This window comes from Varanus komodoensis, unplaced genomic scaffold, assembly GCF_004798865.1.
Source record: "Varanus komodoensis strain SLA01 unplaced genomic scaffold, ASM479886v1 scaffold14_1, whole genome shotgun sequence".
In the NCBI taxonomy this organism is placed as follows: Eukaryota; Metazoa; Chordata; class Lepidosauria; order Squamata; family Varanidae; genus Varanus; species Varanus komodoensis.
Window position 1 is genome coordinate 26,552,165 of NW_025335438.1, and position 15,338 is coordinate 26,567,502.

The 15,338-nt window shown below is 40.8% G+C and overlaps 1 protein-coding gene across 2 annotated transcripts in view; it reads right to left on the minus strand.

The window, feature by feature from the left end:
• Nucleotides 1-15,338, minus strand: part of COLEC12 (collectin subfamily member 12) — a 94,056-nt gene that overhangs the window by 8,304 nt on the left and 70,414 nt on the right. For both annotated transcript variants that reach the window (XM_044424152.1, XM_044424150.1), the window contains exons 3-6: nt 13,044-13,166; nt 10,645-10,743; nt 8,109-9,155; nt 2,627-3,097 (exon numbers count right to left, since the gene is read on the minus strand). In XM_044424152.1, coding sequence (XP_044280087.1) covers nt 2,627-3,097; nt 8,109-9,155; nt 10,645-10,743; nt 13,044-13,166 — 1,740 coding nt within the window. The remainder of the gene's footprint in view (nt 1-2,626; nt 3,098-8,108; nt 9,156-10,644; nt 10,744-13,043; nt 13,167-15,338) is intronic.

The following is a 15,338-nucleotide window of genomic DNA, read 5'->3' on the forward strand; positions in this document are numbered from 1 at the left end:
AAATAATGACGGCACCAGGCAGACCTCTCTGGGGAGCCCATTCCATAGGTGGGGCGCCACCGCAGAAAAGGCCCTCCTCCGGGTACTCACCCTCCTAATATCCTTCACGGAGGGTTCCCAGAGAAGGGCATCCACTGCCGATCGTAGTGGGCGGGCGGGCATATATGGACGCAGACGTTCCTTTAGATAACCAAGTCCCAAGCCATTAAGGGCTTTATAGGTCATAACCAACACCTTGAATTGGGCCTGGACTTCAACAGGCAGCCAGTGAAGCTGAGAAGAACGCTCAGTCCCTGTCAGCAACCTGGCAGCTCTATTTTGCACTAATTGAAGTATCCAGACCGTCTTCAAGGGTAGCCCCACATAGAGCGCATTACAGAAGTCTAGTCGGGAAGTTACCAACGTGTGGGTCACTGTCGCCAGGCAGTCGTTCTCCAGATAGGGATGCAGCTGATGAATCAGCCAGAGCTGAACGAAGGAGCTCCTCGCCACCGCCATCATCTGAGCTTCTAACGACAGCTCAGGGTTGAGGAGCACTCCCAAGCTGTGAACCCTGTCCCTCAGAGGGAGTGTAACCCCGTTTAGGACAAGGCCCAAGTCCCCATCCTGAAGCCTGAACCACCCACCAACAGGACCTCCGTCTTGTCTGGATTGAGCTTCAGTTTATTGGCCCTCATCCAGCCCATTACCTCGGCCAGGCACCAGTTCAGTACAGCCACTGCCTCACCTGGATTGGTGGAGAATGAGAGGTAGAGCTGGGTATTTGTCCCTTTGCTTTCCCCACTGTAATCTCAAACATTAAAGCTTCCTATTTCAAGTTCAGATCTTTTTACCACACAAGTTATTTACAAGTTTATTTTGAGAGGGGTCATCTCCTCCCCTTTTCTTATTGAATAACATGCAGTTGTCAATTAAACAGGGTAGATTTAATTTTTCTATATCTTAGTTTATATAATAAACCTTATTTGTTAACCTGCGGCACTAATGATTGGAAAACAAAGTTTTCTTTTAATACTCTTCTATGGAATCTTTTGAAGTCAACCTTTCCAACGGAATAGTATTAAGATCTAAGTATATTAAAAAGAAAGGAATTGCTCAACTAACAATTTTACTGGTGAGAGAGACTTGGAATGCAAATGCCTCATTAGCTGTAATCTGATCCATATTTCATGCTGAATTAACTCTGTGGGAGAATATAGTTTTGAAAATAGAGAGATAACCTTTTATGTGGAGTTGGATCGATAATGGAATTCATACTTTAGGTCAGTTAAAACGTTTAGATGGTATTTTTTGCCATTTTGAATATTGCAGATTAGATATCATTACCAGAAAAGGGGAGGCCAAATATGAGATGAATTGAATCCATAAAGGAAGTCACAATCTTGGAAGAGCTGAATGCATCTTATGATTTTGGAGGACTTTCATTCATCAGGTCACCATAGGTCAAAAATGACTTGATGCCAAACAACAACAACCACCATCTAGTAGTTAGCTGCCAGAGTGTGTTGAACTCTCTAAATAGGACATTAGTGCTCAGTGCTTCAGTACTTCCTGCACTGCTGAAGGAAGTAATTGGTTCCTTACAGAAACATTACAAAAGTCTTTTAGAATGTAGTAAAGTAGGTATTGAGAAGGTCAAAAAGGAATGGAATAAGGATTTGGTATTCTCTGTACAGACTAATTGATTGGCAGTTGTCAGTTTCCACATGTAGTATTTCTATAGATTTAAAACTGAGACTGATAGAAGCAGATGTTTCACATATACTGGGCAGCACAGAGGCTTGTTAAGAAGAAGCAGTCCAGCTCAGCTAGTGATGTAATGAGAATGGTACCTTGTTGAGGTGTATGATGTGACCATGTCCTATAGGGCTTCTTTAGGGCTGGAAGTTATTACTCATATAAAAATTATTCTTGAAAAATCTGTGATAATAGTGGACAAATGTGCCCTTTTAAATGGAATCCCTGTGATGCAGAGATTAACAAATGGCTCTCAAGTGGATACTGAGAGCCCTTACAGTTATAAGACATACTTCAAACATGGAATAAAAACACCTACCACCTATCACTAAGTGGACTGAGGATCTGCATTTCAGGGTCTCCCCTACAGCCATCAAGTTGCATAGATGTTTATTTAGATATATGGTTTGTTTATATTAAGAGCCAGTGTGGTGTAGTGGTTAAGAGCATGGGACTGGGACTCAGACAATCTGGATTCTAGTCCCCGCTCAGCCATGGAGCCAACTGGGTGACTTTGGGCCAGTCACAGACTCTCAGCCCAACCTACCTCACACGGTTGTTGTTGTGGGGATAAGATGGAGGAGGAAATGTAAGCTGCCTTGAGCCCTTTGTAAGAAAAAGGCAGGATATAAATAAATAAATAAATAAATAAATAAATAAAATTAACATATATGGAAGTGTTCAATCCATATCCATACCATATCTATATCATCCCTATCAGTTAATGATTACTGAGCTGGCTTGAACCTTGAATGTGCACATTTCTGTTAGGGTCTCAATACAATAAAATTGGTACTCAATAACATGTTCAAATGCGATAATTATCATAGCAGCAAACAGTATACTAGGGAAGAATGCAGACGAATTGATAGGAACTTAGTGAGCTTACCATTAGCCTCACTTTGTAGCGCCACAGGTACTCCTGGACCTGATGGCCCAGGTGGTCCAGGGGGGCCCTGTAGACCACGCATTCCAGGTGCACCAGGCAGGCCAGGCAACCCACGTGCACCAGGTAGTCCCGGCTCACCAATCATTCCTTGAAGACCTTGGGGTCCAGGTGGGCCTTGTGGACCTGGAGGGCCATCTTTGCCAGGTGGTCCAGGTAATCCTGGTTCTCCAGTAGGCCCTGGTATTCCAGGCTTCCCAGTTGAACCTCTCTGGCCTTTGGATCCAGGTGAGCCTCTAGAGCCTTTTCCACCTTTTTCACCTGGTGGTCCGATTGGTCCAGTAGGTCCCTTTTCACCTTGTGGTCCTGGTGGTCCTGGTTCACCTTTTTCTCCTTTTTGTCCTTTGGGCCCAGTAAGACCAATAGGTCCTTGAGGTCCTCTGTCACCTTTGGGACCTCTTGGACCTGGTGGGCCTAAAATAATTTGAACATGAAGAGAAGGTTAGAATAATAGTGAGGTTGGTTTCATGTAGTACAAATAATGAAAGTTCAACACATTTATCTAGCTAAGGTTATGTTTGTGGTAGAGATTTAAATCATTTTTTAATAAATGTTTTAAAGTGTGATGGTTTCTCCCAAAGAACTCTGGGAAATGTAATTTGAAGACATATCCTTTATTATGGTAGAGGCTAGTTGGAAATTACATTTGAAACCTAAGATGATTTTTAAAAAATAGATTATAGATGCTGTTTGCATGACTGGGGGAGGCACGTTTCCTTCTGAGGTGGTGCATTTGATTTGTTAACATGAATTGACAACCCACTGGAAGATCTATATATGCTTATCTGAGATAATTTTATTAAGGAGGTAAGAGTGATTCCATAACCCATTATTGTTCTTTCCTTAGCCTTTCATTAGAACGTAAGAGTCATGGTGGATCAGACCAAAGGCCTGTCTACCTCAGCTTCTGTTCTCAAGACATTAGTGCAATTCTTTGTTATGTTTATTTGCTGCCTCTCATCCATACAGCAAAAGGTAGTATACATGATACCAGGGCTTTTTTTGTCATAGAACGCACCAGAATGGCGTTCCAGCACCTTTTTTTGACTGATTTTTCCAAGTGATTGTGAATCGCCCTGTTGGATAGCAGATTGGCGGCAGAAATCATTAACATAGTGCCTGCGAGCTTCTTGTGTGTCGGCGCTGATTGTCAGCGCTGATTGTGAGGGCACTGCTGGGCTTTGGACACCGCTCGACTTTGGATCGGTCATGTGGTCACGTGCTGAGTGCTTACTGCCGGTGGCAACCATTGTGTAAAAGTGTGACCCCAAGACGTGCGTTCCGGCACTTTTTTTTTTTTACAAAAAAAGCACTGCATGATACCCCTCCTCCTTTCCATTTTTTCACTACCTCAACCCTGTGAGATTGGTTAGTTTGAGGTTTGGTGCCTAATCCAAAGTCATCATGTGGGGACTATAACTTGGACCTCCTAAATCCCAGTCCAACACTGTAACCACTACTCCTCATTGGCTCTAGCACCCTCCTGCTCATATTTTCTAGCAGCTGGTATTCAGAAATATACAGGAAGTCCTCAAGTTATGAATGTCTGAGTTATGAGCAACCCATACTTATAAATGAATGACATTAAGCTTGTTAATTTTAAAAAATTACTGTAGAAAATCATCATCACCATAGAAAGAGAGGATGTGGAAGGGGAGAGAGGGAGGCCTCCAAAGCAGGCTTTCTCGCCCCACTCATCTGGAGAAAGAACTCTCTTTGGCATTTTCTTGTTGCAAAGAGGAGATCCTGGTGAGTTTGGGCAGGGGCGAAACCCAGAGATATTTGCAGTTTTTCCACTTACACAGCAGTCCTGGACACCTAACCCTTGCAAATGTGGAGGGCTGACAAGTTACATAAAAATGCGACTGAAAGACAATTTTCTGTTTTCTCAGGAATGGAACTCATTCATAACTCAGGGACTGTCTGTACTAGCTTTGATATATAGCCAACATGAGTATTAGGCATTTTCAATTCATTCCAACATCTGGTTAATCATGAGGAAAGCTGATGAGCCAGCCAGGTATCAAAGTAACCCAGGGAATACACACACCACAGATCCCATAGTCAGAACTACCTTTATTAGGACCAACCAAATATGCACAAAATGGTGGGCAAGCTTTTGAGATCTCCATATCTTTCCATAGGCAAGTGGAAACACAATGAAGAAAACTGAAGATCATACACAAGCAGCTCCAGAGAATGAAGGAGATAGAGGAAAAGAAAGTATATAATCTTATAATTCAAGGTCTCAAAATAAATAAAAGTGCTATCTATGGAGTATCAGGGAAGATAGTATAAAAAACAAAACAAAGTGAAGCAAAATGGAAGGATGTGGGGAGAGGCTAAAACCCATAAGTTAATTCCAATGTCAGACTAGTATGGTTGGACTTTGTCCCTCTTGCGTTCCTCCTGTAGCTCTCTGTGCTACCTGAAAAACTGTCCTGGAATGCTTCCCAGGTTAATGGAATGCCAGTGCCAGATTTGCACAAGCCCCATTGCTCAGAAACTGAGTGCAAAAAAGGCCAGTGCTAGAGTATCAAGATCCATCTCATGTCTATTAGCCTGGATAACATTTCTGCTTGCTTGTCTTCCATATTTAGAGGGAAATATCTATGAAGTAATTGCAATTAGCTTAGGCTGGTTAGGAAAATGAGCAAAGATTAACTGGTTCAACTGACAGATAAGTGAATGGATTAATCCATATTTTATATTATATGTGAAATGCTTGACTCAATATGATTGTGCTAAGAAGCTAAGACAAAGAACTTGTACAGTCTAACACACCAATTTGTATCCCATGCCAATTGGTGCTAGAATATTACATTTAACATGGGAGCATTAATGCTAGCATTTGGGCAATATGCTTTATGCATATTTGTCCAAACATTCAGTAAACCCCCATATCCTATCCAGTGTCCTACTGGTCTTACTTGAGTAGTAGATCCTTTTCATTGACTTTGTATAAAATTATGCAGAATGGTAGGTTTACACAGGGCCCTAATCCAAAGTACAAGATGCCAAATTCAGGGGTTGTCATGTCGTAAAGATCACACTGTTCTGACAAGCATGAAGAACATGGAAAGATAACATATTGGACTACTGTGCACATAACACTGCCTCCTGCATGCTCACCAGTTCCGCATTCCTAAGTATCCCAGGAAATTCACCATTATCATTAGACCTGAACCCAGAGTTAACCCAACAACAAACCAACAACCCAAACTGTTTAGGAAAGAGGAAGTAGGTAAGCAGGCAGGTACCAGCATTCTTGTTTGCTTTTGCACCCTCACAAACACAGTTGTGAATTATTACTGCATTAATTATTTTATTGTGCAATCCAGGATAAAACGGAGAGCGTGCGAATCATGTAAACTGCCTTGGATTTTGTGTAAGAGGGACTGTGGTAAGATAAATTTAATGAAAAAATGTTCTGTTGCTGGTTTGTGAACTTTGGGTTGTTTCAATTATTGGTTGCTGTAACATGTGAACCAGGGACTGTGGTTTGCTCTTGGGTTATTTTGCCAGGCTATATTGGTTAAAAAACAACACCAGTAACAACAAACCAATCACTTTATGTGCCAGTACTGTATAAAGGCATTTAGGATACAGAGAAGAAACAAGCGAAAAAGGAGAAAAATAATGTAAAGACTGAGAAAACAAACCATTGTTTGTTTGCTCATCCACCTGACAAACCCTGAGTAGGGTGACAAACCATGTGTTAAATAATCCATAGGATTCAATTTGCAATGTATGGCTGTGAAAGTTGGACCATAAGGGAGGCTGAGCGCCAAAGAATTGAGACCTTTGAATTGTGGTGCTGGAGGAGACTCCTGCAAGTCCCTTGGACCGCAAGGCAATCAAACCGGCCAGTCCTAGAGGAGATCAACCCTGACTGTTCTTTAGAAGGCCAGATACTGAAGATGAAACTCAAATACTTTGGCCACCTAATGAGAAGGAAGGACTCCCTGGAGAAGAGCCTAATGCTGGGAACAATAGATGGCAAAAGAAGAAGGGGACGGCAGAGGATGAGGTGGCTAGATGGAGTCACTGAGGCAGTTGGTGTGAGCTTAGGTGGACTCCAGGAGATGGTGGAGGACAGGAAGGCCTGGAGGAGTGTTGTCCATGGGGTCGCGATGGGTCGGACACGACTTCATGACTAACAACAACAAGGATTCAATTATGTGCTAACCAGGTCACTATGTGCATTTAGTGTTATTCACCTTTCCTCAACAACAGATATCCCATTTCATTTGGAATTATCATTATTATTTTTGATATGTGAGTGAAAGTTTATTGATGTTACCATCCTCCAAGATGCTTAAGGTTAGGATTAAAACTTACTGAAGAAGTTTATCCGATGCTTTTTAACCAACTGATTATAGAAAGAAAAGACTTCATAATTGCTTTTTTTTTCACTATTACATAAAGTTAAAATGACTTCAAAAATAAATTTCCTTTTGCATTGGAAAGCCCCACTGATTAACACCTACAAATCCAGAGTCAAGTTAACCAAGGTGGCAATGTGTGAGGTTCACATAGAAAATGCAGGCACTGCAAAGGAAAAGAAAGAAGGATGCTCTGTGGTGACAGATATCAGCCGCATATGAATCTCCTCATGCTGGATGGTGAGGATGCACATGCTTCCTGATGTCACTGCCCTGCATCATCTGCTGCCACTGGGTAGGTTTGCACATCAACAACCAAGGAGCCCAACAGATGATCACACACACTGTAGTTGCTTTCCTCCCTCCCCTTGACTCCCACCTTCCTTGCTTTCTTCCCATTCTTCTACATGGTATCCCGGGGATACTGTGGGGATGAATGAGGCTCCTCTCTTTGACAGCCTCAACTGTGAGCTGAAATTAAGCAGAGGAGGGGAGTGAATCTTGCACCCTCAGTCTCCTCCTCTTTAGGAGACCTCTAACCCACTTTCAGGCACAAGGGGGTGGGTGGAGTTGGAGGCTGTCCAAGGATGCCACTGACAGGTGCATCAAACTGAAGCAACCACTGCTTTTGCCAAAAGCTTTCTTGCTGTGGGGTTTCTGTCACAATGGGTTGTGTTCTCCAAGTCTGAACAACATAACAAGAAATTGTGGCAGGGAGAAACCCCAGAACAAATCTCAGTGTTTTATTATGGTTGACAACCAAGATAAGTCACAATAGTCGATCTCCATGGAAGGTTTTGGACAACATAACAAACAACTGTAGATTTTATGAGTGGTTGCTTGCTGTGCCATGTGAGCCTAGTCACTGTGTCCTCTGAAAGTTGTTTGGAAGGCCCCTAGGAAATTGGGTGCCATACTTGTGCCATAAACTCCAGCCCTAGCCAAGGACCTGAGATAAACCAACGAGGAACATACTTGTAGTAGTTTTATTGGGCAGTAACTAAGTTGCAAGCCAAAGAATTGTCCAAGATATTTCTCACCTTGCAGAATTGTGAAATTTTTAATGAGCTGGCCATGCTTGGAATCTACCAGCTTCATTTCTTCCATTATTACTGATAAATTGGCTACTTCAATATCTAATCTTGCCCTTATCACATCCTGTTGCATCCTAAGAGCAGTAGCATCCAGGCGAATATTTGCTAATGAGTTGTTCATAAAAGTCAGCTCATCTGTATGTTTACTAAGAGTATCTGTGCACGTTGTCCTGACCTCATTGAGATTGCTAGTTAGTGTCCTCAAGTGGTGGGCAGTGTAGCTAATGTTACTAATGATGCTGATTATGTCTGTCTCAAAGCTATGAAATCGGTCTTCTTGCTGGTTAAACTTGGCAGATGTTCCATTTTCATATTCTTTATGGCGTTCTTGGAGATCTTTCAAACTTTGTTCATTAGCTTGTGCAATAGTAGTGATGTTCTCCATCTGTCCGCTGAATGAGCTAAGCTGAGTGCTCATATCCTCCAGTGTATCATTATTAGCTTTGGCCAAAACGGAATTGTTGGCTGCTAATGCCTGCAAAGTCTGCACTTTCTCTTTAAGCCAGTCAGTGTCCTTCCGTGCTTGGATAGCAACCTGCTGAAGGTTTTGAAAGTCATTTTTGATTCTTTGGATAGCTTGACTTGTATCATCCACAGATCTCTGCAAAGCACTGATGAGATCCCTTTGCTGGACTTGGGTTTGATTAAGGTTGTTTAGATTCATGATGACTACATTATGTGAGTGCATTTGGCTTTGCAAGCTTGTTTGAATGTTGCTTGTGTCTTGCTGGAGATCGCTGATGTAGCCATTGTAAGCTTGCAGAGTTTTATTGACACTCATGATCATGAAAGAGTTGCTATCCAAAACGCCTTTCATTTGGCTCTGCCGGTCATCTAATACATTACCAGACTCTTGTAATTTCTCCAGTGTATCTTTGTTCTTTGCTGTTTTCTCTGAAATCTCATGAAGCTGTTGGCGGAGGGCCAGAATGTCAGCTTTGAAGCTTGAAAGCTCTGTGTTGGTGCTCAAGGCTTTCTCTCCAGCTTGGTAACCTGGAAAGCACACACGGATGCACACAAACACACACAGAGATTAAGGGAAACATTTTTATTTACTGATTAGCAGAAGAACTTCAGCTTAACAGAGTCTGGAACATCACGAAGATGAAGAATTCCTATACTTGTAATAGCTGGTCTGACATACTAAAAATATGTAAGCAGGCTTAAGGCCTGCTTTTAATTCCAGTTAAACAGAATGAATGTTAAGTTGGCACTATTGTGTAAGGACCCACTGGTGCCAGGGTCAAGTATTCTCCCCTTGCCCCCTCCCATTACACCCCTGCTTTGGTTCAAAGTTTGCAGTTTGTATAAAGCTAGGTATTTTTGTTATATGTGAACAAGTGATCTCAGCCATAATGTCAATTAATACACAAGGAAAATAAGTCAAAATATCATCCTGGTTATTTTTTCCTCATATGTTGATTAACATGAGGTTAGGGCTTCCAGATCTGAAGTGACAGGAAACCCTGGCTTAATACAAGGAGCATCTTTGAAAGAAGCTGGTGTGCAGTGGGGGGAAATACCTCTTCAAAGGTTTAGTTAGTGACAGTAAGAACTTTAGGCTAAAACATGCTGGTATTTTGGCCCTACTCATCAATGGCCTGGAGCCTCTGAGTGCTTATTTGAAACTGAAGCTGGCTCTCAGGCTGAAAGAGGTTCTTCAGCCCTCTCTAGACCAGTAGTATCATTTCTGAGTGGTAGGAACACTCCAAGTTCTCAAAGAGGACTTTCCAAATCTTGCTCCTTAAAGATGCCAGGGCCTGAGTGCAGATGCTTTTAAAGCATTGGGTGTGGACCTCCCATATAGTACATTTCAAAAAGTGGAAGAAACAATATAGGCAGTCAAAGTTAAATATTTGCAAGTCCTTTGTTTCCGTGAGAAAGTTAGACAAAGGTTAATCTTCCATTGAACCCACTGGGTTTCAAAAGTGCTTAATGCTGGCTGTATTGACACTCTGTGAATAAAGGAATGGAAGAGGCTAAAGCTGTTACGAGCTCCTAGCCTAAAACTGTGCTTGTCCTGATATTCATTTATTTAGATTTCATTTCCACCCATTCAGTTTATTTGCGAACAAGCTTGTAAAATAAAACAGGTTGATTTGGAGTGACTTCCCTAATGCTATTAGAAAGTTTCATGGCTGAATGGTAATTTAAATTAAAGTCTGAATTCAATATCATATTACACTGGCCACATGCGTATAGTTTTGTACACAGTGTATGTAAGGGCTTGATATGTAGTCAGTTAGAGAATGCTTCAGGACTCCTATAGCTTCTTTTGGCTAGCATAAACGGGGCTTCTAAAAGGTTCCCTCTGCCCTACTGCCTGGCCATATGGGAATACATGCAACACCACAGGCTTCTTGTGGGCAAAAGGAAGACCAGCTTGGAATAGGACAGAAGTGTTAATTAACTGAGAGGGACATCTGACCACTCTATCTACTAAACAGACAATAATTGATTTGTTTGAACGCATATGAATTACCCAATTTCTTCAAGTCACTCTCCACCTCTGTAAGTTTCTTAGTGTATTTCTGGTGTGAATTTTCCATGCCACCAGTAACATTGTCCATCTTTTCTACAACTGGAACAATTGAAAAAATATTTTAGCAATAATAAATGATGCCAAATAACACTGTACCATAAAACCTGGCATAAACTAATCAGAGGATGTTCCCTGAGCAAGGGTTCCTAACACTAGTAACCAGAAGACATCACTCAGCTAAACTGTCTTTTCTTCCTTAAACAGGTTTTCTGTCTTAAGAAAAAAGACAAATGACATGGTGGTACAACAAAAGGGTTATGTGTAGAAGACACAACCTTCTATAATTGTCCAGAAATAAAACAGGGCAATGGTATCATAACAGCTTCACCTGGAAGCACCCAGGGAAACTGACTTCTTCCACTAGCATCTGGTAGGCACCATTGGTTTGTGCTGAGATTTCCACCGAATAGTTTAAAGATGCATAATGAAGCAACTTTGCCAACAAGGTAAAGGAAGGCAGAGCCTAGTCAGTGCCTGAATGGGAGACTGCCAGGGGAACCTCGCTTTGCTGCAGTGACACTATCAGCAAACAACAACAACATGTTCCTGAGGAAAATGCAAACAGAAACACTAATCTTAAATAGCTGTTTGGTCATTCACTTATGTGCACACACTCACGCATAGGCCTTTGATTAATACCATTCAGTTAATTCACATGGCACTTTATGTGAAAAACATGCTTTTTATTATCTGAGTAAAATCACGCTTTTCCTATAACATGGCATGGAGATTCATGAAATGGTATTAATAAATGGCATATAAAAGAGAACAAGAATGTGCAAAGGAAAGTTATGAATTAAACAAAAAACTTAGCACCATTTCAGAGCTCTATAGATTTCCTGCCACACAGGCTGTGATCACTATAAATGTATACTTTCCCATTTGCTGTAATGTTGGCAGAAAGAGTGCATGGTTAGATTTGCCCTCAGCACTTCCATAGATAATAAATTTCCATGTAAGGCTTCCATATGTGAATCATACACCTGACCAGAAGCATTTACATGTTCAGTTCATAAGATAAGGGCAGGAAAATATGATTTTGGAGATAAGTAGGTAGGTATATATATTTTAGTTTATGGGATGATATTAGCTAGGTCATACTGTTCTACGCACAAGCCTTATAGTACATGTTTAGATTTTACTGGAGGGATTCAAATAATCTAGAAAATAGTATGAAGCTCAGGTATAGAGTAGACACACTGAGTGGCCACAAAGAGTAGGGGAGGTTGAGAACAGAAGGCAAAGAAAACTGCAGTAGATAAGGCATTTAAGAAGTAAATAGAAGTAATAATAAATAAAAGGAATAAAATTGTGACAAAGAAAGACATCACAATGAGTGTTTTGCCATATTGTAGGCTTTCAGGTACAGCTGTGAATGGGCGAGGGGTCAACACTGAAATGGCCCTGGTTGAAAATTAAATCATCTTCATATATTCTGCATTAGCAGAAATTTTTGTGGGGTTTTTTCCAGTGCATCCTGGTGGTGCCTCAGTCTCTTTCCCTCCTGCTCTTACATTATGCAGTTAAATGTCCAAAAACAATTGTCTAGCTAAGTGATGGCAAACCTTTTGGAGACCGAGTGCCCAAACTGCAAGCCAAAACCCACATTTATCGCAAAGTGCCAACACTACAATGAAACCTGAAACTGAGGTTTTAGTTGAGAAAAAACACCTCACAGCCAGTCCAAGGAAATATATATACATATCCTTGGCAGCGCACTGACTGGCCATGCAAAAGCTCGGACGAGTCACAGCTCATGAGCCGCAGCTAGTGACGTCATCACCTGGTGCCACTACTCCTTTCTGAGCATGCGCATGGCCCCTATGTGTGCTGTTATCCGATGCTCGTGTAACAGGGTGATGCTGAGGCAACTTGGCTCATGTGCCAACAGAGAGCGTTCTGCATGCCTGCTGTGGCACATGTGCCATAGGTTTGCCACCACTGGTCTAGCTGCTACGTAGAGCAGAGGAATCCCTGGGAACTCCCTGCTCTATCCCCTGGAGGAATCCCTGCTGTTATGTCTAATCTGGAATCAGCGATAACAGCAAGGATATTGGGGGCAGGGGATTTAGATGTTTCTGGAAAGTCTATTACTATATGTGCAGAATTGCTGCATGTAGCAGTTACATAACAGCCACTGACTTACAAATAAAGGTCTACAGGGTGGGGTGAATGCATATTAATAAATCATTTGAAATAATACTTCTAATAGTGACAGATTAATCATTCTGGTATGCTCTGTAATCACATCATAGTTAAATTGATTCATTCATTTTATTTCCTTCCCTTTTCTTGGCTTTCTGCTCAACAATTAGCTTTAATACAGATGTGGTACATACCTTTGTATCCCAGAATGGCTACTGTTATTGTTAACAAGGCACATAATATATACAAAAGTATGATGGAAAACTTCAGTGCCCAATTACTTTTGCACTTAGTACATTGTGTTCCTTCTTGAATACCTGCAAAAGAAAATTAAGATTCTAGATTCAGTTGTGGGTAATTTTCCATGTTTGATTCTTACTGTAAATTGTTCTTAAAACAACTGTTTGCAAGTATACACATGAATTAAACTAAATAGCTAATGCAATGCTTCATGAACATTTGAAGGTCCGATATAGATTCAACTTACGTTATCATTTATTTATTTTAAACATTTGTATGCTGCCCAATTGTGCCACAGCACCTTGTTGTTGTAATTGTTATGTGCCATCAAGTCACCTCTGACTTGTGGTGACCCTATGAATGAGTGCCCTCCAACATATTCTGTCCTTGACAGCCTTGCTTAGTTCTTATAAACATTCATCTTACTGAGTTTGCATTTAGAAATGCCAGTCCCATATGTACCTGTGATACGTATAGAACAACAATTTGCAATCTACTGATTTGCAGGGCAATTCTATGCATGCTTAGAACTTAGAGATACGGCCCACTGAGTCTGATGGGGCTTAATTCCTAGTAAGTGTGCTTAAGAGTATAGCCCCTTATGCTCTGGACAGGATGTTCATCTTGTGAGTGGGGGGATTAATAAAAGCAAAACAGGTCATTAATTTAGTCAACCGTTCCTCACCTTATCTTTTAATAGAGTACAGACATAAACGCTGATAAATTTCAGAACACATATATTATAAATAAAGAACGTGTTACTGATGTGAGGTGTAGCAGCTGCTGCTGCTCCAGAGAAAGAAGAGGGGCAGAGAAGTGTCCTTGTGATGTTATAGACTATGTAGCTAACCAGTGCTTTATATAACTAGCTTAGTCTACAAACAGGGAAAATTAGTTTCCCCTGAGCTAGATGATTTAAGAGAAGATTGCACATCTGAACAAAACACAGTGAGTGTGGTGCCTATATCTGCCTGACCTTCACTTGTCATTACATAATCACTCCACATTTAAAGACACCCTACCTCTGCACAGTTGCATCCACAAAGAATTCAGAAATTTTCACTTAACTGCCATTTGTCATGTTTAATGGAAACAAGCTAACTTCAGAACTTAAGTTTTTAAACATGGCTTGTTTTCACTAACCATAGTTAAGATTAACCACAGTTTAAGGTTTGGACAACATACTTATCAGTGGCTAATCAGCAATGGAAACAGATTCCTTCAGTGTGTCAGTGGTTATGCTGGCAGAAGAGAGGGGAGACAAGGGTAAAACACAAGTTCATTGGGAGATTAGGCTTGTTCTCATAATTCTAAACCATGGCTTATTATTATGCCTGAATGTAGCCAATGAAACTGCAACATGGCACAAAGTTGCTGTATTAACTTTCATCACAGATGTGTAAACACTTTTTAAAACTATTAGAAAGGAATATCTCAACACAGAACCTCCTCAACTATCTGTAAATTAAAATAAATGGTATTTAAGCATGTACAAGTGGGACAGGGTTTCAGTCATGATTGTTTTTGCTATAAAGGAACTTACAGTGAATCATCTCATTCTTGACAACTTTCAAACAAGTCATACAACACTTTATATGACTAATACTCCATACAAGTTTTCATCAAATGTAACAATGTTTCATTGGAAACTAAGGGCAAGATGACTCACATGATTGTATTTCCCACTACTATGTATGGGTGTGAAAGCTGGGCAGTGAAGAAAGCTGACAGGAAAAAAAAAGTTTGAAACATTGAGGAGAGCTTTGTGAATCCTCTGGACTGAGAGAAAGACAAACAAATGGGTTCTAGATCAAATCAAGCCAAAACTTTCTCTAGAAGAAAAAAATCATAAAACTGAGGCTGTCCCACATTGGGCACGGGATGAGAAGGCAAGACTCACTGGAGAAGACAATTATGCTAAGGAAAGTTGAAGGCATAACAAGCTTTATCAAAACAAAAGAGATGGGACAGAGGTGTAAAAAAGAAATAAGAGAATTTGTTATCTTAAAAAGGAATGATATAAATGGGTTGGCATGTTTATTGTGGTATGGAAAGGCTAAGTTCTATGATTTCAATGTGGAAGCTTCTCTACATTTAAATGTGTTGAATTATGAAGAGATTATAAGATATGATTTAAACTGAACTAAGAAGGATAAGAACAGGAGTTGAGTCTTTTTTTCTTTGTTGGTGACATAAGGAAAAATAAGAGATTCTTTTTTTTATCTTAAAAATGAACAACCAAAAGCTAA